Source organism: Rousettus aegyptiacus, unplaced genomic scaffold (genome assembly GCF_014176215.1).
Source record: "Rousettus aegyptiacus isolate mRouAeg1 unplaced genomic scaffold, mRouAeg1.p scaffold_m13_p_8, whole genome shotgun sequence".
Taxonomy (NCBI): Eukaryota; Metazoa; Chordata; class Mammalia; order Chiroptera; family Pteropodidae; genus Rousettus; species Rousettus aegyptiacus.
In genome coordinates this window covers 28,091,577-28,114,318 of record NW_023416311.1, presented here as the reverse complement: position 1 = coordinate 28,114,318, position 22,742 = coordinate 28,091,577, and the positions used below count along the sequence as shown (strand labels likewise).

The 22,742-nt window shown below is 41.5% G+C and overlaps 1 protein-coding gene across 9 annotated transcripts in view; it reads left to right on the top strand.

The window, feature by feature from the left end:
* Window positions 1–22,742, top strand: part of CUX1 (cut like homeobox 1) — a 342,512-nt gene that overhangs the window by 212,263 nt on the left and 107,507 nt on the right. For all 9 annotated transcript variants that reach the window (XM_036226214.1, XM_036226213.1, XM_036226212.1 and 6 more), the window contains exons 7-8: window positions 421–497; window positions 2,261–2,327. In XM_036226214.1, the coding sequence (XP_036082107.1) occupies window positions 421–497; window positions 2,261–2,327 (144 nt within the window). The remainder of the gene's footprint in view (window positions 1–420; window positions 498–2,260; window positions 2,328–22,742) is intronic.

Genomic DNA, 22,742 nt, shown 5'->3' with positions numbered 1-22,742 from the left:
TTATTTCAACAAATTCCTTCATTGTGTCAGCAAAATGTAAATGTATCGTTCTTCTTGAGCTAACCTCACAAAACAATGAGTGTATGATGACGATTTTTTTTATATCCGGCATTTCAAGAACGAGTTTAAGATAACCTTCTACATTTAAGATAACCTTCTACATCAGTTACCACACATCAAGTCCCACAGGACACACAGTTCACTTTATATAACGTGTAGGTACAAAATTGGGGTGTACAAGATCAGTAAGTGGGCTCCACGGTACTCGAGTGTTATGAGTGATGCTGATCGTGCGCCTGTCACCGGCTGTGTGTGTTACAGTGAAGACAGTTGATCCAGAGTACATGAGATTTTTACATTGCTAAACAAGATGACCAATTTGGTTTTATTCTCCCTCTTTCTCCCCCCGCCCCACCCCAGAAAGCTGCAAGAGACACAAATGTCCACCACCTCAAAGCTGGAGGAAGCGGAACATAAAGTTCAGACTCTGCAAACAGGTGTGATATTCTTCATCCTAGCCACGTTGATTCGGGGAAGACTGAAATAGGGACAGTCTGGTTGATCTCCAGGTCTCCCCAGGCCCTCTATGATACCTATTCCCCTGCCCATGGTGAGCCTGGAGGAAGGAAGGGAGCCCACATTCCAGAATGCCTCAGAGAGTCCCAGTTTCTCTACCTTGACTTCCATTAATCACCCACATTGAGCTGTTAATGTTGAGGTGGGAGGATCTGAATTACATTTTCATCCCTTCCACAAGCCATCTTTTCTTTCTGATCTTTTTCCAACAAATACATCTAAATCACCAACTGTCAAGGCCTAACATTTCATTTGAAACAATATTGGGTGGGGCGGGGGGGGGGCTTACTTCTACCCTAAGTGAAGTTAAAGAGAACAGTAACAACAGACCTTTAAAATATAAAAGATAACAAAAAAGGCTATGCGAAATTTTTAATCATTCTTTCCTTTTTTTTTTCTTTTGGTTCTGGAAGGGACACAGCACTATATGTTTAATTTAAATGCGGTGGTGGGGGAATTAGAAGACATTGTTCGAGTTAAAACACGAACGAAACTTTAAAAACAGTTACTTATTTATCCCAGTAACCATTGTTTCTTTTGAGGGTGGCATGTTGCCAGGTTTATAGATAATTACTCTAAGATAGGTCATCCCTTTATATCCTTAGTTCACTAAAATTTATGTTCACATTATTACCTACCTTATTTCACCAGACTTAGTCTCAGGTGATTTTTGGGTATCTCCAAATCAAATCTATCCTTAGAGATAAAAGATTTTCCACCTTTGAATTCTGCCCCCCTCCTCAAACTCTGTAATTTGTGCCCATCCCCAAGGAATGACCAAGTTTCAGAAATGCTTAGTGTCTGTGCACCATTTTATATATGTTGTTATATAGAGGTGAATAAAATTAAAAAATAAGTAATCACAACAACTTTAACAGAAAAGTGAATAATATTCATAATAGATAAAGAGCTCCTACAAATCACTACATATAGATAGTCCAGTAGAACAGTGGGCTAAGGATGTGAACAGGCATTTCATAGAATAAAGGAACATGGCTGATACACATGTGAAAAAAATGTTAACAATTTTTAACAGGGAGATGTTAATTAAATCAGTGAAAGATCATTTTGCCTATAAGATTGTCAGACTCTTTTTAAATTGATAATATCTGGTGTTGGTGAGAGTATAGGAAAATAGTCACACAAAGTAGTATAATAGGAATGTGATTTGCCCCTTGGGAGTCCAGCTGGGCGGCATTGATCTGAAGTTGGAATGTCTAAGCTCCTTATCCCAGCCCCTCCACTTCTAGGCACCCCAAAGTGCCTGGCATGTAGAAGGCAGGCTCTACACCAGAGCTAATTATTACTGATATTGCTCGTGTCCTGACATGGAGAGATCGTCATGCTATCCTGCTAAGGAAGAAGGCGAGTCTCAGAGAATATTTGTATCATCCTATTTATGGGAGATGAAAACATATACATGTGCAATTATGTGTGGAATTATTTTTTAAATAATAAAATATATTTAAAAGAAGGAAATCTACACTCTGTTAACAACAGTGGTTACCTCCGAAGTGGTGCATGGGATGAGATGAAATGGAAGTAAAAGGGGATTTTCTGTTGCGTTCTATCTGCTTTGTAACCTTTGACTCTTGAAATGAGAATGTATTACTTGTATACTGTTCCTTTTTAAATTTAATTTAAACAATTTGTATATTATGGTTTTATATCCTCTGCCTTTCAGCCCTGGAAAAAACTCGAACAGAATTATTTGACCTGAAAACCAAATATGATGAAGAAATTACTGCCAAGTAAGTCTCCACCTGGTTTTCTCCATCTGCATGCGTTTATTTGGGTCTCACCTGATTTTGCTAATCCATAAAAGATGTCTCCTGCTTTGCTCTGGCAAAGCTGTATGGGGTTTAGAAGGTGCTTGGCCTTGGAGCTGCTGTGAGGAATACTGAATCATTCCCATGAGTTGCTTGTGTTGTCAGTTTAACACCCAAGTATTGTTCTATGCTCTTGGTGCTCTCAGAATGATCCTTCCACCTGAAATTATTGTCCTTAATTTTTGTGAAGCTGGTCAACATTGTGCTTTTTTCTAAGAAACTTTGGAAAAGAGCTTATAGAAGATGTGATAAAGGGAGTGTCTTGTGGAACTTGGTCTGTACAGATCATATCACCTTTTACCTGTGCCCAAGTCCTTCATTCCCACACAGGTGTATTTATTCAAGTCACACCTTATGACACTGGGTTTCCCTATGCAGACACATACACATAGAGAGTGTACATATTTGGGCAGGCACATTACACAAGGCTCTTGTGAAAAGGAAATCAGTGCTCCACCACAGGATCTCTTTTTGCCAGCCCACTCCTCCATGCAGGACAGCAGAAAAGAAGTAATGTGGCATGAGCCAAGAAAGGTGAAGAAGCCAGAGATTGTTCCTAGCTATGGCCCTCTCTACTGAAGTCCAGACAGGCAATGCCAGGGTAGAGTTTGAACCACCTGGGAGCTTCCTCCTGTCTCCTGCAGAAACCTGAATGCCCCCAGTTGTGTCTCTCAAGCTGCCTCACACTAGCAAGAAAGTTCTATTTTCACACAGGGCCTCAGTGGGCCTTAGTGAGTATGCGTGGTGTGTGTTGGGGGATGGGGGTGCCTCTAAATAGCATCACCCTCCTTTCAGGTTCCTGTTCTGGGTGGGGCACTGGCACTCAGCGTTGCTCTATCTCATCATATTCATCCTTAGCCTGTGGGGTGCTACTGAGCCAGCTGCTCTCAGGGCACATGGGGGGTTGAGCTCCTGACCTTTGTTCTACGTTGTTTAGTAGCTTGAGACCTTGAGAGCCCAGCTACCCAGGCCTGGTGGTCAGAATCAGTTTTGATTGTAAGCTCAGAACTTCTGCACAAAGACTAAAATATCATGGTCGGTCTCGGCAACTCTGACTGACTTGCCAGCATGTCTAATCCCGGTGGAAATTGCCAGATCATTTTGCCCTCCTCTCTGTGAGCTGAACTGTGACTTTAGGTAGTATAGAATGAACTGATTCTAAGGTGTGGTAACTAGTAAAGTTTCACTTTGAGAACTGGTGGCTCTGGTATTAACTCCTCCAGCCCAGGGCCTCACTGTTGAGGGGTTGGCAGATGTGTCTCCCCCTCTCCCCTGAACTAACAGTTCCTGCTCCCCACCCCCAAGACATAACCTGGGCAGAAGCTACACCAACTGCTGTCACTTTGATGCTCCTCAGTGTCTAAGTCTGGGTTCCCTTTTCTGCCAGCCTGTCATCTTGTTTTTCTGTTATTTCTGCCTGGCCTTTATTCTACTAAGTAGGTTGTTTTTCTCAGTAAATTAGATTTTATTTAATTATAATATTTTAATGTGACACATAGCTCTATACTTAGTTTGTAGCATTTCTTTTCTAAAATAGTTGATCTGTAGACAATATGCTAATTCCTTGATTTATTCATTCTTAGCCACATCATTTTACTTGTTGACAAATTTCACAGTGACTTTGGTAGTGATATATTGGATTATTTCACCAGCTTTCATTATTTTATATTTATTAAACCATACCTCTTTCTAGAAGGCATAGCTACATGTTACATAGTATAACCAAAGTTTGCTTTATTATGCACTTACAAAAGAATTCTGCTGCAACCAGACTCTAAGCCCCTCTAAGCCAGTGTTTTTCAAACTGTGAGTCACAATCGTGAAATCAATTTAGTGAATGGCAACCAGCTAGTTGGGTAATAAAACAGAATATAATACAAAATAATAGAATAGAAAAAGTCGTGGCTCATAGTACATAGTAAAGTAAGTTTTGTTTAGTAATACTTTTTAGATTGTGTGTGTAAATCCAAAAACATAAGCATATAGTTACGGGTCACAATAAAATACAGTTCTTCCTGTGGATCTCAGTCAAAAACCATTTTGAAAGCCACTACTTTGAGAACATTACAAAAGTTCAAGTTCCAGAAGCCAATGTCTCCTGCCATTCTTCTCCCCATGTGCACTGGGGAGGTGCTGTCAGCCATGGACATGGACATGCACCTACTTGGGGAAAAGAAGGTGCCTCTTGACATAAAGTATCTACTGAAACTATTCAAAATTGAGAGCAAAGAATGCCACTTGTCACATGGTTGCTAAATACTGTCCCTGGTTTATTTCTATCATTTTTTATTTTCTTATTGGGCTTCTAAAAGTCACAAAGTTTTTGTCCATCTGGCTGGTTGGTTTTAGGTGTTGAGGAAGCAACAGAGAATAGCCATCTCGTAAGGACTTAAATTTTCCTCCCCTCGCAAGTTTTCATCTGCTCTAGGTATAGAACATGGCATCTGGAGAAGTGACTAGGAGACAGAACCAGAGAGAAAGGGACATCGTAGTCCCTGTCCCCACACTCTTCTGACCTTGCTATAGGCCATGCTGATGCTGGAGGATAATGCACTTATCAATCAGAAACAGAAAATAGAATAAAAAAATATGGAAGTTGATTGCTCTGTCATAAAAATGCTTTGCCTCCGGACTGGCTATTGTCACAACCTGCTGACAGGGGCATGAATGCTCCTGGGGTGTGTCCCCTCCTGTCATTATAGCAGGAAATTCTCTTGTCTTCTCCAGTGATAGGTAGAGGCAGAGTGTGATGTGTATGTGTGCACATGGCGAGAACAAGCATAAAAATTACATGATGGGCATGACTCAAAGATAACAGGTCCACTCATTAATCCAGCAGACACTCCCACCTTTGTGCCTAGACCTGTGCTGGGCTCTGGAAATCTTGGGATAAAAGGCCCAGGGGAGAGAAAAGCTCTTGCAATCCAGTGTGAAAGAGGGGACATTAGTTAGCACAGGTGCCTATGCCAATCAGGGTCTCTGCAAAAGACAGTGCACTCCAACTATAATCATAGAGTTTAACATTGGGACTGTTTGTCGTGGCATGGGCCAGGAGGTGGGAAACCACAGAGAATTTGGCATGCCTAGCAAGCATTGGGCAGGCTCCACCACACCCAGGTTTAAAGGGGCCACCTTGAGAGGGGCTGAAGCCTTTGGCAGGGTTAAGAGATCCAGGGCAGCACCCATAACCTTTGGCCTTACCCTCCCTTTCCCTACTGGGACTTCTCATGGCAAACTCAGAAGCCAGAGGGGCAGCCCCCAGGGAGACAGGTGGAAGGGAGGTGGGTGCTGGAGGTGGGCATGGCAGGTCTCCAGTTTAGGACTCTACCCAGCTGGAACTAAAGGAAAGAATTGCCAAAGAAGCCTTCCCGAAAGGAGTGACATAGGATTTGAGTTGGAAGATGAGTTCAGGTGAGGGGCTCCTGGAGGCCAAAGGAGTGCAGTTTGTGGAAACACAAGGCCTGCAAGGCTCCTCTTCGAGAGGATCAGCCAGAAGTCTCGAATGGCTCCTCTGTAGGGCCAAAGTGGGTACAGTAGGTGTCAAGGGGCTACACTTAGGCTCAGACAGAGATCGGGCATTTTCCAAATGAGAAATGACGGGCTGCTAACAAAAGGAAGCCTGAGGCCAAACACTTACTGTAAATGGTTCCCAGAGTAAGTAATCCACAAAAAATGTAGAGAATGGACTGAGATAATAATTGCTACTTTCTTTTAACTTTGGAGGCAGTTGCTTCGGTCTTGGAGATTCCATATGAGTCTTCCCCCTCCGCATTCCTTTCCCCTTTTACACTCGGGGAAGGGTTTGTCACCCTACCATCTGCTTCAGCCCCAACCTGCATGTATTTTATTAGACTAAGCATCTTTTCATTAATATATATGAATATAAGCCTCTCAGGAGCAAATCTTTACACAAATGGCCTTAAAACATGTCAAAACAATTTACTTTGTCTTTGAAAGGCAGGATTCTTAAATATTTGTTGACAAAAAAAAAAACATAGGAAGGGAGTTGGGGAGGTGTAGGGGAACATGGGCTTCGGAGAAGACTGATCTGGGTGACACTCCCCCTGTGTCACCTAGGATAAGCTCGCTGACCTCTATGTCTCACTTTCTCACCTGTACAATGGGCATAATAGTGAAGGCAAGGGTTGTTGTGAAGGGTAATGAGAAGGTGTGCGTGTACAGCACCTACCACAGTGACAGCACTGTCAACAGTAGACACTATTCCCGACAATCTCGCAGTAGGGCTCAGGGTGCTTTTCTGAAATTAGTAAGCCTTGGAGAAGACTGGCCTTAATAGCATCATCTCCCCATGAGATTTAAAGAACAGGGCATGTGTTTTCTCTGCCTCTCTGTCACTGGAAGATAACCATCCTCACCCTCCTTTTGGGAGAAGCCTTCAGGTCTAAGGCACCGAGCCCATTTCAAGACCCTGGGTTATTGTGTGTAGTCATCGCCCTGCGTCAGCTGGGACAGCACGGGCTGACTGTGACGGGGCCGGCAGCAGTAAAGTTTTCCATGTGTAGGCTTGAAGCAAAATGTAATTAGCCTTTATGTGCAGAACAAGGACCCATTGATGAATACAGCTGGTCTTTGTTTGGTCCTGTCATTGAGAGTGGGAGGTAAAAGTGTTCTTCTTCATGTTTATTAATGCAAGATTCCTTAGACAAATGGCAAGCACAGTTTAATATTTGTTGGAACATAGCAGGGTTTGCCAAAACAGTTGTTGTGTAAGAGAATTGCAGGGTTTCAGATTATAACTGTTTCTGGGTTAAATAAATGAATTATGTCTCTGCTTTTTTTTTTTTAGTTAAAAAAGTACCTCCTTCTCAGACTGTCACTCTGTATACAGATCTTCTCACTTCTCTTAGCAAATGGAGACTTAGCACCCTAATTGACTTTAACTTGGAGAATCGAGCAAAGCAGAGTGGTGTTGATTTGAATATTTAAACGGTTTCCCACGATGACCTTGGAGGTGGATGGGCTGCTTTCAGCACGCAGCAGCAGCCCCAGAGAGAGACCCGGCCCTAGTCTCTGCGGCTGTCTTTCTCAGCTGTTCACTGATGCTTGGATTTAGGTGGCTGCTGCTCACTGCAGGAGGAACGCGGCTCTCCCAGCCAAGGTACTCGTGTTCTGGGCAAAAGTGCAGGAATTCCCATTTTTGCACAAGTCCACGGCCACCTCTTTGCTCTGTCCCCCAGAATCCTGATTGCAAAAGGAGCTCCAGTTGTAACATACATTCCTCTTAACTTGTGGACTGAGGCTCTGAGCCCCTGATGAAAGAAAATATTGAATTGCACTGAAATATACTACATTTTTTTATAGCTAATGTTAGTCTTAGGAGAATTTGCACCTCCCAAACTTTCCTGCCAGTAAAATTCAAATTTCTTAAGGTTACTAATGTTGTATTCCTTGCCTATATGCTTTTTAAAAAGAGCTACATTATATACATATGTACTTATACATTATATTACAAAAGAGACATTTATGAGGAACTTCACTCAGTGTTTTATCACAAAATGCAATATGCTCTGAGAAAGCAGAAAACTCTTCCAAGTGAGCCTGACTTATAGCTTTGCTAAAATTGTTTAGGGGAACCTATACCCCACATTGTGGAGATAGGGAATTCTGTATCTGGCAGTGGGGCACAGAGGACCTAAGATATAGTTTGAAAAGGTGGCAAAACTGACAGCTCAGGACTCCGGGGTGGAAAATGCTGCCGATATGTTAGAGAATGGCAGCGGGGTAGATTCCTTCAGTGCATACAACTCACTCTGGGCTGTTTCAGGGTGGTTTCTTGCATGGTATCTTGTTTATTACTCTTTCCAATGGTCATTGAGGAAGCTTTTATTGTGCTCTCTGAAAAGACAAGAAAACAGCCTGGGGACACATAGTCAAGCCCCGCATGGAGTCCTTTAGACTAGACATCTGTTACTGTTTGCACACGACCCTGGTGACCTGTGGGAGGGCTGACCAGGTGATAGATTTTCCTGAAGGGTTTCAAGCCTATGTCCTTCACCCACTAGCCCCATTGTACTTACCCTAGCAGACTGATTTCTCTTTTTTTATTTATCTTTTTACAGTTCCACATGAAAGACTCAGGAAACTGGGCCAGGTAGAGCCCAGGTGATGAAGCCTGAGACTCACACACTATTTTGGTAATCTTATAGACCAATTTTACTTCTCCCGATTGAATTTGAAAAGACAGCTTCAGTGTCCTGAAGTGGAGTGTCTCTGCTGTACCTTTAAGAATGTAAAATTTTCTATTTTCTGTCTTTTTGATTAGTCATCAATTTCCAGTACTGGTCGTTGTAATTATTCTGGTTAGATTAATTTCCCTGAAAATAGTGAAGCAGCTACTTTTATGGTTTCCAAGGCATGAGGCATGGACTTGAATAAAGAACCTACTGTCCCTTAAACTTTAGAAAGAACTGAAGCAGACTTGGAGGGAATACTGATGACTTTTTTCTATACCTTATCTCCAAAAGAATGTGTGAGTTTTGTAAAATTCCTGGGGTTTTTCCTTGTAGTAGTGCTGTGCTTCACATCTCAAATCCGATGCCTAGGTGAGCCCCAAAGAGCTTTCCTGCCTTGACTTTTGTACCAACAGCAGCTGTTTTGCCTTCTTTAAGCAGTGCTACCCTGATCTGGAGTTTTCTCCAGTCTAGAGGGGCCACACAGAAAGAAGAGGTAGCTTCATATTTTCAAATCTAGGTAGAAATGCCTCTGAGCACCTACGATTTTTCACTTGTTCTGTGGACTCCCCCCAGCTCCAGAAATTACATCAATGAGGATCCTGACCATTACTCCTCTAGGCCTGCATTGAAACAGCAGGCATTATGTCAAGTGCTAGAACTAGAGAGTAAAGAGAGTAGTTACAGACGTGATGTGCGCACAGACACATAGGCTCTGTGCACAAAAAACACATACATATAGCTGTCCTGTAAGCGTGGGTATATATAAACATGTTTATGAATATAGAGATAGCAGACATATTCATATAGCATCCTTAGAGAGGTAGAGAAAGGCATTATTCCTAGGCCGTCAGTTGGGTTTGGAATGGTTTTATAAAAATTTTCTTTGTTTAGAGATTCTCGAAGTAGATCTTGGGGGACTCACAGTTGGAGGCTAAAGGAAATGGGTTAAGGGACTATTTGGAGAAAATGTCAAATTGTAGAAGATCATAGTGTGTCTAATGATCTGTAAAATGGGCGTTATAATGTGTGTCTTCCTGCTTCCCAGACTGGAGGATTGAGTAAGATAGTGGGTGTGTTTCTCTGCCAACTGCCTAGTGTTAACAAACGCTGACTGAACTCCCTCAGAGGAGGGCTTGCGGACATTAGCACAGTTACTGATACATCATCAAGTTTCATTGACTTAATAAATCTTTGAGCTTTTACTGTGAAGATCGGTAGATCTGGGGTACAGCAGAGTTGAATGGCCAGTGAGGTCATTTGCCCTCTAGAAGGACAAACTAAGGAAGCTGTTGTCTTCTAAGAAGAAAGCAGGAGCCATCTGAACCTTTAAAGTGTTTTTCAGGAACGAAGAATTGTGATTGGAGGCCCAGCCTGAAACATTCATGCTACCTTTTGCTCCCAGTGAAATTCTTTCAAAAGCTATACATTTCTGACTCACTACAGGGAGTCCCTGGCTGCTGCTAAGGTCTCTGACTTCACAGGTCATCTTCTCCTTTGCTTCCAGAGTAGCAGAGGAGAAGTTGATTTGATGCACACTGACCAGTCAGATCAGAGGCCCTTTGGAAAGAGGGAGGAGGCAAGAAAGCTGGCAGAAGTGAGACTGTCCTTCCCATTGGAATAGCCCTATATCAGTGAAGACCGATTGCTTTTATATGACATTTATTATTTTTAATTAAAAATGTCATGCATGTTTATTTTACAAAATTCAGAAAATTTTCAAATACTTTTTAAAATAGAGCATCACTTATCTCATAACACGGAGATAACCGTTGTTAACATTTTGGCATATTTCTTTCCAGTGTTTTTTCTATGTAGTGCTTTATTTATTTTGTGTGTATTTAAATTTTTTTATTTTTCAGTTACAGTTGGCATACAACATTAATTCGTTTAAGCTGTACAACATAGTTATTAGACATTTATATAACTTACAAAGTGAGCACCCCAAAAAGTCTAGTACCCATCTGACACCATACATAGTTATTACAGTATTATCGACTATAATATTTTTCCTTTTACTTTTCATAAATGGCATCAGACTGATAAGCAGTTTTCATTACTAGGTTTCTTTTTTCTTTTTTCTTTTTTTACTTGACATATTATAAATATTTCTTTCATGTCGTGAACTGTTCTTCAGAATGCATGCTATGCAATGTTCCATCCAACAGGTGTACCATAAAAGGGTTACGCATGGACTTCTTTTTTGTTTGAGAGCCTGATTTATTACACTGTTGTCTTTGCCTTATAGGTTTAAACTAGGAAGCTTCACACTTGCTCTTTTTGTGCATTTATATTATGCCAGTGGCTGTGGCGTCTTAAGGTAGCTTCCCTTGTGACATCATCAAATGAATTTGGATCCCCAGAATTATCTGAGGGCCCCTAGCAGCACTGGCACAGGGCCCTGTTACTAGAATACTGTTTTGTGACATAGATGTTACAGCTTCCCTTGGGCAGCGGACAGTGGAAGGTGCTAGGCCTAGAGTCTCCAGCACTGTCAGCAGTTGTAGCCTTGCAGAGTTTCCTCCCTTGGCAGCAGCAGTGTCCTTGTTAGTAAAACAAGAGGATTGGACTGGGCGACAGGCAGGATGGGAAAACTTGTTTGTGAAATGGCCTTCAGAAAAGGCACTGTCCAGGATGGGTGGTGGAGGAGGGGGGCGGGCAAGCAGTGTGAGCATGGGGATAGAGCCCAGGTCTCAGGGGCACTGCAGTGATTGATTCCTGACTTCATCATGAGTGGAGTCACCTTGGGCAGGGCAGTTTCCTTACTCAGGCCTTAGTTTCCTCATAAGTCAGATGAAATAATGCCACATAACCTGCCTGGCACAGGATCGGCACACATGCCGTCAATCAACGGGGCCTCCATTGCTGCTGTTGTCTGCAAGGCACCTAGCATCCTACCTGGCCCATTTACAAAAATATTGGTTCACTTCCCCCTTGTAAGGTCTGTTCCAACCCTAAAGAATCCCATTGTTCTCCATGATGAATTTGTGAAAACCAGTCTGTCTGCATTGCAAGACAGACTCTTCATATTAGCATAGTGCAGGTATTAAAGTGTAAAATACACTGTGTCACATCATCTTCCTAAGGGACTCTGAATATACAAATCCTAACTAGTTACTATTTGAGTGCTGCTAATACTGCAGGCGAAAAGTTTGGAGTGCAAACCGTTGTACGGCCATTAATGCCTTAATAAATGTGTCCCCAAAAATCACCTCTGGAGGTTAATAACCACAGAGTAACTGTCTTCTGAAATGTCACGTTGTGCAGGACCCGTCTCCTAAATTGAGACGAGTTGTTCAGTATGTGGTCCCCTCCAGCCACACATCGGGGCAACTTGTAGAGTTAAGGAGAGATCTGACTATCTAGTTTGGGGCTCTCTGGACTGGTCTAAAACAAATTAAGTTAGGTGCCAAACATCTGGGTACAGCAAGGATGGCTAGGGTTCTTGTTCTAGGATATTGAGGAAGACAGACAAACTTTTTTGAACCAGCCTTAAGAATGAAAAGTTTGCTATAGGAAAGCTAGAGAGAACGAGCTAATTGAATTCATTGATTTCGTTCACAGATTGTTTGCCCTTTCATTCTCTTCCTGAGGTGCTGTTTGTTGAGGAATGTCTCCAATTGCCAGAAAGACAGTGGGGTGTCTCATATTTCCCCGCCAGCTTTCCTTCCAGCCAGAGCCAAGTTCTGAGGCAAGCCTGCAATATGAATTTTTAATGCAGAACTTTATGGCATCACTCTTGCAGCCTGGCTGCATTGCTCTCCTGAGCTTTCAGATTTAATGCTCTGATGAACAGAGCAAAGACTTGGGGCATTCAACATCAGTGACAATTAACCCCCAAATGACTGCACATGTACCCTGTAATTTCCCTAAAGGTAAAACTAAAGGAGTTGGGAGAAAAGAAACTAAATTGCACACTGTTTAGAATGTTATCAAAATGGCCTAGAGCATAAAAACAGAGCATAGTCTTGAAATTTTATTGGATAGCATGTTTTTACCTTTTCATTTATCTTTTTTGTTTAACTATTTGCTTTGATGCATTTGTGATACTTCTACTAAAATAAGCTGTACGATTTGTAGAATTTATAGAATATAAAGATTACCGTACACTCTCCATTTTCCCTGGAAAGCCCACATGTAGTTAGAAATCCAGAATGTGTCATTGATAATGGGGAAAAGACTAGTGTGTTAAGTGGCTAATTCTGTGTCTGGACATATGGTTGATTGTCATCCCCTTACCCCTCGCCCCGGTAGCTTTCTGTATTTTTTAAAATTAAGGCGGGGGGGGGGGCGTTTAGAAAAAGGTGTAAATAAAAATTGATTGAGTTTAAATAACTCAGAGAAGGGTGGAGTCTTCAATAAGTGGTGCCATAGTAATTAGCTATCTATATAGAAAGTATAGAGTCAGAGCTGAGCCCCATGCAAAATAAAGTCTAGATGTTTTAAATATTTGGATGTAAAAAACAAAACCATAAAAAATGCTAGGAGAAATTTTAGATAGACACATATAATGTGGAAGGAAATTTTTTCTAAGCATGATGCCAAGGTAGAAATCGCAGCAAAATTCACAGCTTTCCGATGATTGGTGGGTGGGTGGGTGAGTGAGTGGATGGAAAGATGGATGGCAGGAAGAAAGGGAGGGAGGGAGGAAGCAAGGAAAGGAAGGAAGACAGACACAGACAGGTGGATAAACTGGCAAAAATATTTGCATTGTATATGCAGAGTAATACCCCAATAGAGAAAGCTCTATATTTTCAACCCCTTACTGGACAGTTCTACCACAGGCATCTCAAACCCAAGTGAACTCATCCTCTATAACTTTCTTCTTCCCTACAGACAACTTCCCTTCCATTTTTTTCCCTCCCCCAGGCATACATGGTCCTCCTTTGTTCCAAAGACAGAGGGTCCTTCCTGACTCTCACTACGCCTCCTGTCAAATCCATATTAATTCCACCTCCTTGAGACATTCTGAATTTCTCACTGCTTTGTCTCCATTGTCACTACCATAATTTGGCTCTTTTTATCTCTTAGTCTCACAACTTCAGTATCTTCCAAAGAGATCTCCCTCCTGCCAGGTTTTCCCTGGATGAATCTATCTTCCAAGTATCTTTCTAAAATATAAATCACAAAATAATAATAATAATAATAATAATAATAATAATGAAAAATAAAATAAAATATAAATCTCAACCTGTGTGAAGCAATGTGGGAATTCAGATTTCAGCCAGAAAAAGCCCATTATTTTGAGCAGCATACGTTTTTAGCATACCATCAGGCATGATTTTAAGCCACAGTAAAAGAACCAGCATCAGAAAATCAGTGGCTGATTTTGATAATGAACAGAAAGTGTAAGTGCACTCTCATCCTAAGCCTAGAGACGGTTCTCCTGCTTACATAAAGATGGAGGCCATGCCACCTATGTCAGGGGTTAATTCAAATATCCATTCAGTAAGTGCCAAGTGCCTACTGTGTGTTGCAGGCACTGGTAGTGGTACCTCAGTGCCAAGGGGCTCAGTCTTTGCATTTGCTTATCTCAGTCTCTAGGAGGTTCACACACCACCAAAATTTTTAATTTTATCTCTGCTGATGACTCCAGAGTTGTGTTTCCAGCCTAGGCCTCTCCCCGTCACCATCAGCTGCCCTTAAAACATCTCAGGCTTCACCAAGACAAAACAAATTTTTGATCTTTTCCATCAAAACTGCAAAACAGCAGCAAAGTGAGCCCCTCTCTTTATAAGCTGGTCGTGTCACTCCTCACAGAACCTTGAAATGGCACCACTTCTCTGGGATTCAAAGGCAGAATCCATACAGTGACCCACAGCCCGTGTGCAGTTGGCCACCTCCTCCCAGCCGTCTCTGTCCTCTTTTCCCACTTTATTTTTTCCTTATGATGCACCCTGTTTCTTGACTTTCTTGTCTTTCTCTACTCACTAGAAACTAAGTTCTGTGAGTCTCATCTCATTCACCACTGTATCCTTGAATGTTTCTTGAATGAATGAAAACAAAGTCCCTGCCCCCCGGAGGCAGTCTCTAAGAAACAAGCAGGTTGCCATACAATAAGAGTTCAAGTAGCATTAAATGCTACCAAGAAAACTAAAACAAGTTAGAAGAAGGGAGAGTGAGGGAAAGAGTTGCTGGCTTAGGTAGGTGCACAGAGAAAGCCACTTGGTTGAAAATTAAATGTAAAAGCCTATAGCAGGGCCTCTGTTCTGTTTGGTTATTAAATCAAACCTATATGTGATTACTCCATTTGTTTTATAATATGGACATTTACTCATAGATTATTTTAAATGAGAGAGACCCTTGGACTGGCTCCTATATGAGATGGCTTATGCTGAAATGTAGAACTCCCCTAATTCATTTAGATCAGAAATATAGGTTAGGTGGTAGCTCCAGATGTCTTCTAGGAGGAAAGGAGCCCTTTATCTTGGTCCCAGTGCTCCGCTGGGCCTGTGCCCTGTGGGGCCACTGCATGTATGGGATTGGATATCTGATTATCCCACCTGCCACTCCAGACTGAGAGCCCCTCAAGGGCTCATCTGTGTGTCCTGAGGGTCTATGACCACACCCAGCACACAGCAAGACCTTGCTCAATGTTTGAGTAATCCATGAGTCAGAGATAAAGGACTCCAGGAGAGTCATGGCAGAGCTGTCCTTTTCTCTTAATTTGGGACAACTCTTTCCTTAAACCAAGAATCAGCGTTCAAAGAGAATAACTGGATCAGTTTCCCAAAATGTGCTCACCAGAGCCCACGTGTGTGTGGAGGGCTGCAGAGTCCTGGGTCCCACCCAGGCCAACAGAATCAGACACTCAGGGGTACGGCCCAGGGATCTCATTTTTAACCAATCCTCTGAGGGGCATTTTACCCAATTCCACCACTTCTGGAGTTGGGGTGGAACTGGGAGAACCGATCACTTTAAAGTGTCCTAAGTTACAATGTGCCACAGTGTGTGGACATCTCCCTGCATCATCTGATGTCATTGGCTTTAGGACTCTCACACAGCCACTTACTGAAAGGTCTAAAGAGCAAGGTTCTTGGAACATTGACATATTGTAAGAACCAACAAGTGAGGGTACCGGTAGAAGGTAAGCACTCAGGATGTGGGTGATGGCTGCCAGGTATAAAAGTACCAAATGAAGGGTTTTCTGATTCATAATTCTCAGGACATGCAGACAGGTTGCTTGTTCAAGCCTGGCAGAATTCATCAGTGGCCCTTGAGAGTCCCAGCATCCAAGTGTCCACAGCTGTATGCGGGCTGGTCAGGGCAGGGCTGGGTGAAGACCACAAAGTCTTCTGCTTCTGGTCTCCTAGAATTTATCTTACCTTTGGTTGCTAAGTTAGTCTGCCTTCATTTACTACTCTTGGTATGGAAAGATCTTCAACATATGTAATTAAGTGGAAAAAAAACAAGGTTCAGAATCCTGTGTTTAAGTATGCTATGTCTAGTTGTAAACTTAAAAAAAAAAAAACTGGAAGGAGATCTGGGGATGGGAACGGGGTACGTACTCTTTCACTGTAACTTTTTCTGAATTCTGAACATCAGGTTAAATACATTGATGAATCTGATGTAACCTTGGTAGCCATCAAGACCTTCCTCTTTGCAGGCAGTTTCTGCAGAGCCTCTGTAGAGTCACTGTATTCTATATATATATTTAATTTCTCTCTAGTTAAAACAAAAAAAAGTAGTTTTGAGCCATCTTTGTGAATGTGTGTATCTTTAAAGAAATTCGTACCTCTATGTTTACTTTTTAGTTAAACATACCTCTAAGCCCCGAGGTGAAAAGGTAGAGTGTGCAGGGGCCACATCTGGGGACTTGCCTGCTTCTACTTTCTATTGAACAGCACATCTTTGTGCAAGTCTGTTAACCTCTGCTGGCCCGGGTTTATGTTCTGTAACGGTGTCTACCTCCACATGGGTTCCGAGGAGTTCATAGGCATAAAGTGGCCAGTGGTGCCTGTGCCACTCTTCAGGCAGTGTTAGTCGCCATCATCATCATTAATATCGCCTATACCCTCTAGTCGGGCTCCTGTTTAAAAGCTAGCAGCTACCAAGAACGCAAGTGGGCTTCCGCTAAATCTGTCTTTGTTGTCTGCTATTAAATAATTAGCCATCTTTATAGTCAAAAATAAAATTTGAGATGTGTTTTGTTACTACCTAATCAGTTCTGTTATCAAGAGCACATGTATACATATTTCAGATTGCACAGCTGTGTGTACCTGTGTCACATAGCTGTACGCACATTGCCATTCCCAATGGACGTGCTCAGGACAGTGCACCTTGTGTATTATACTTCCTTCTTTTGGCTTCCTTGATTTCATATGGTTTTTACAGCACCTGTTTATCTGCTAAATTATCATTTTGATGGCAAAAATCTTATTTTTCTTCTCTTGTTGAAGTAGAGTTTATGGAACCGTTCTTGATTTATGGGCATTTTGGCTATTTCAGTTTTTCATAACGAATTGTTTAGGAAAATGGTGCCTTAAAATATTTTTCAGAAAGAGATCATTAGGGCAAAAGCTCCTTAGCATGTTGATTTGCAGAGAGATGAACCAGTTACAATGACAGCATCGGTGCTGGGGTCTGTCTCCCCATCCCCACCCTGAATTTCAGAAATTATACCCTGGGCCAGCCCTAGTCAGGCCTGAGGAACAAATTTACTTCAGAACCTTCTGTACCAAATCCAGAAGGTGAGGCTTGGGCTGAAGTGATTTCTGCTGTTCTCTGCCATGCTGGATGGAGCCCCATAGATGTTTAACTTGATATTTGTGAGCAATAACTGGGCATTTTTCTATCCGCTTATTCTGTTTGTTTTCTCATGGCCTATGAACATGGGTACAGTGGGAACTGAATAGTAATTCTACTTGTGTTCTGGATTTTAACTGCCCAATTATTTGCTTCTTATCTCTTTCAAAAACATGTGGCTTTGCTGAATTCATGGGTCATCTCTGCTCATTTGCCCACTTGAATCTCTTGGATTTGGTGAACATGAGACCATATTTCCTACAAGTAGTGAATTTGGCCCTTTTGTGATGAGCAGAACGTCTGATCCTCTTCTTTCATTCCTGTGTTTTAAAGGAGCATCTCTTATTTCTCTGTGAAGAATAATAATGATTCTAAATGTCCTGTTCTTGTTAAGCATTATAGTCACTCCCCCCATTTAAATTCAGCTACAGCCTGGATTTCAGATTCTACGTGATTGGAACCCCTTAACTGTCTTATTTCCAAGCAGTGTAGCATGTTTTCTGGGAGGATTACACTTCTGTATATTGCATTTCTTTCCATTTTTATATTACATATTTTATAGATTTTTCTTCCCTTAGGATTTTAGACAAGTTCAAGCTTGTTGTGCTTTATTCTGCTGTGCCTTTTTGTATGACTTATTTCTCCACAATGTTATTTTGCTATATATGATATTGTCTAGTGTGGCTTAAAACCTTACCTTAGCCTTTTAAAAAATCTAATCAATCTTTGCCTTTGAAGTGTATTTCTACTATATTTTGTTAGATTTGGGGTTTTCTTCAAATATGCATTTTATTTTTATGGTTGAATTTGGCCTTGTAACATTTACCAACATAACTCTTCTCTTAACTTACATTTTTCTTCATTGTTGATACTTCTTTTTTCTAATTCACAGTATCGGTATCATAAAATTTCTGATCTATTTAAAGAAAATAGACTGAAAAATTTAATTGACTCTGACTGTCCTGATTCTCCAGTCCAGCCCTGCTCTGTCTCCTCTTATTACCAAAATTCACTGTCAGATACAGAGCCATTGAGCCCTCTGACACTTTTAAAAGAAACCATATATTTATTTTAAATTCTATCACCATACCGTACTATTATTACATTATATGTGAAGCATAGCAGCGAGTTATACTTCCCTACATCATTAACCTTGCCACTTCCCACTGTACTGAGACTCGGTCCTTCACAGGATACTCTGAACCTACAAATTCCCACTGGTGAGTTCTTTAAAGTTATTTGGATATTCCAACAATTTTCTGCTGCCTTCACTGTTTAGCAGAATTAGCAACTAGTGATGAGTCCTTTATTCCCTAGCGTTTTGTAAATATTTTTCACATACTTGAGGTATGCCATGTAAATCCCTGGGGTGACACACATATACAAAGACAGTCTTGTCACGTTATTTAACTTTTACTAAACTCAGAAATTTATCACCTGGGTATCTGAAGTTCTTCTCTAAGGGTTCAGCCTGGGAGGCGCCCTCCCCTGTCACTTGAAAAGTGACTGAATTCAATTTCCTGTCCAGAATTACAATGACATTACATATTGATAATCATAAACACAGCCGAGCTATAAGGCAGTTATCTGTTATATGTGTCTTCCTGATAGAGAGGCCTCAAGATTTTATCAGCTGACATTTTCCAACCATGAACATGTGAAAGAGGGTTTGGCTTGTTCGATATGTGAATTGAATTCTTCCGAATTGAATTCTATAGTAAAACCAGTAAGGTGGTTTGTTTACCTTAAACTTTTCATCACACTACCTCCAAAAAGTATTCAAGGTGGCTTTTAAGACAAGACAAAATTACTAAAGCTTTTAGAGGTGGAACTGGGGATTTCAAGGTTAGAGCTCCATGGAGAAGGTACTTTTAAGGCTTGAATTTGAATTAAAAGTTCACCTATTTAATAACCTGATACGACTAAGACATTCCATATATAGGATTTTCAAAGAGTGCAGTATTACTGTGACGCCCTGTTGTACTGTTTGCTTGGCTACGAGGAAAAACTTTATGTTGCAATTAACCTTTTTTTTTTTTTTCCCTATGTCTGAGTATTGTGAACTTCCTTTGTGGTATTTTAGTGATTAGACAGGATGGAGGGTGTTCTTAAAGATTCATGGCCAAGTCGGATGATGTCAGAATGAAGGGAAGGGACGGTCTTCATGGGGCCAGCAAGTCTGGCCCCATCTGAATTGTTTGTCTAATACTTCACAAGTAGAATAGGAACCTCTGAATTATTCATTTTCAAGTTGCCCTAAAAAAGGCACTTATGCTGCCGAAATGCAGACTTTCGGTGCCAGTGAGAGGAAGAGGAAGGATGCTGTTTTTCCTCTGAATGTGCTACTGCCTTCAGTGCCTTGTTCTCCAGTTTCACTTCCCAGTCCTGCAGGGTGAAGAAAAGCACCAGCTGACTTAAATGCAGGACAGTTGGTGGTGGGGGTTGTGGCCTCTGAAGCCACAGGTGAGCTGAGCATTTAATTTGCTGGAGAAAGACCAGGTAGAAAGGAAGGTTTGGAAGGAGCTTTAGGTTTAAGAGGGGCTATGTAGTCAGATAGCCCTTCGGCGTGGGGCCCAGGAAGTCGTCCTTGGCCTTGGCTTGAAGGTAAAGAGGGGGAGGGAGCTGAGAGTAATAAATAGTATTCAGTCAGAGATCTTTTTTTATTCTCAGTTTTAACTTCTCTGCCACCAAACCTTTTCTTAACAGCTCCTACCAAGTAGTACTTAAGGGAGAAAGGGGCTAATTAAAATCCCTTACATTTGGAAGGGAAAAGCAGGATTCCTATCCTAGACTAGCAGTTCAGTGTCGCCTTGAGCTCCTTTGTCACTCTTCCACCTTGGGCCTCATTTTCCCACCTATGATACCTGAGCAGTTTCTCCTGTAAGTCTGTGGTTCCTGCCTGCGGCACATCCTCTGCTCTGCAGGAGACAAACAGGTGTGATGCCAGGAATCAGATCAATACTGTTGAGCAGTCCGTTGTCTGGTCAGCACCTCTGGCTGTAGGCAGGGTGTTTACAGGATAAAGCAAACAGAGGAAGGGAAACAAAATCTGAAAGGCCATTCCAAGAGAGCGAACACCCAAACTGGGCAAGCAGTGCTCCAGCTTCTGGAAGGATGCGCTGACAGATTTGACCCTGATTCCATGAAGGAGCCTTTAAAAATACATATTTGTAGATGGCATAACAGCAAGCCTTTTAAAACATTTTTTAAAATCTAAAACTAAAGAAATAATAATCTAGATTCACAGTCATGCTGGCGTTGTTCTTGGCCCAAGATTGCTAGAACAGTCTGCAAGCTCCCAGGGGACAGAGGCACTTGGTGAAAGGTAGGTGGGTGGGCCTCAGTTTCCTCCACTGCCCACGTGGAGGCAGCTCCTGAGAGCCCTCTTCCTGGTGGGATGAAGGATGGGACTTAGGTGTCCCCTTCAGAATCCATTTTCTTCCTATACTCTGTTCTCAACAATCTTTTTCTATATCAAAGAAAAATATTCATATGCGACTTTTTAATCACATTCTTCTTACAGAGGTGCTTTTAATAGATGCTCTTTTTCTCCCCTTTGATGAGTGAATAAAATTGACATTCTAAGAGGTTAACGGTCTTGACTAAAGTTTGCCAAGTAGTGAATCGCATGCAGAGCGAAACTTGCAACAAGGGACACCCCTTTCTCATTGGTGTTCCTTACCAGGGGCCTCACTGCAGCCTCCTCCCAGGCACCTCATTTCTATGCAAACAGAGTACAGCAGTCAACATAGGTAGACTTGATAGTTGACAAGTGGTGATGGAGGAGTATAAAACTACTGTGATCGTCTTTGTCTTTTTTACTTTTTTTGCTTACTTTTTATTATGTTAAATTTCTAGCACACAACAGAAGACAGAACCCGTAGGTGCCTCTTGTGCAGTCTTACCATTCCATTCGTGGCCAGTCCTATCTCACTTGTCTCCACCCCCAAACTTATTTTATCTTGAAGCTACTTCTAGAATCCTTTCATTTTACCTCTAAATGTTTTAGCATGTAGATCCTCACAATAAGGACTTTTCTTTTTTAATATGCTACAATACTATTATCACATCAAAAAATAATTTTTTAATACTTAAATTTCTACCTGTCCCTAAACATTATAAATGGTTTTATTTTATAGTTTGGTTCAAATCACAATCCAAGTCAGATCCACACATTGCAATTGGTTGGTATGGCTTTAAGTCTCATTCATTTTATAGATTCCTATCCATCTCTTCTACTTTTCCTTGCAATTTTCGTGTGTGAAAAACTGGTTCATTTGTTCTGAAGAGTTTCCCACAGTTTGAATTTTGTCAACAGCATTCCCAGACATAGTTGAGTGTGTTCCTCTGTCCTCTGCAATTCCTGTAATTTTGTAGTTGGATCTAGAGGCTTGATCAGATTCGGGCTGGAAATTTTTGGCAAAAGCCACTCCATAAGTGGTTGTAATTGTCTTCTAATGGTCTCAGGTATTGTGAAAATTAGCTTCAACCAGAAGAGAAAGATCTTGATTTTCATGTGTGGCAATAATAATGAATATATGTATGGGTCTTTGTGGTTTATGAAGTCCTTTTCTACTCTATCAGTGTTTTTATTTTATCCTCATACCAATTTCTTTGAAAAAAAGCTGTATTATTCCTCCTGTGAAGATGGCCATTGAGCTCCGAGGTCTGCTCAAGGTCAAATGACTAAAAGGCAGTAGGGTAGAATTCAGGTCCCATTTGCTCTGCCAGCCACACTCTTATAGTTCTCTAGACCACAGTTTCCCTGATTTCACCTCCAGTCACTCCATCTTACTTGTGACCCTATGGCATTTGATTTAAGGAAAGAATGGGATTTTAACATCCAACCTGCTCCCCATTGTTTATAGAGTAACAGTGTTAGATCTCTAGAGAAATGGCAAGAAGCATCTGAAGATTAATCCCAATGCTTAGCTCAAGAGGCTTTGGATGGTCTTAGTAGCAGAAGCAGAATGAATTATGCAGTCTTATAACCTAATGCTCCAGCCACAGCTGTCCCACATCCCTGCCCAGAGAAGATTGAAGCCTGAGTGATAGTCACAGGCTGTTTCTGATCAGACTGGGGGTCATACTCTGGTGAGTGGCCAGCCTGCTGGAGCTGCCCTGTTGGCTTGGCACAGGTAGAAAGTTAACCCCATGTGGGCTTTAACCACTTGGTTGTCAGCTGGACTCATGCTGAACTAAAGGAGGATTTTATATAAATTATTTCATGTAAACAAGTCAGCTAAATAGTGAGACAAGAAGAGAAATTTTCTTCCCATTTGAGATTGAAAAAAATGAGGCTTACTAAAATTAATTTTAATTGTTACTATTCTATCATAAAAATGAACAAATTGTGGTTAATTTCTGAGCAGGCCGAGGTGACATTCTGTCCACTGAACTG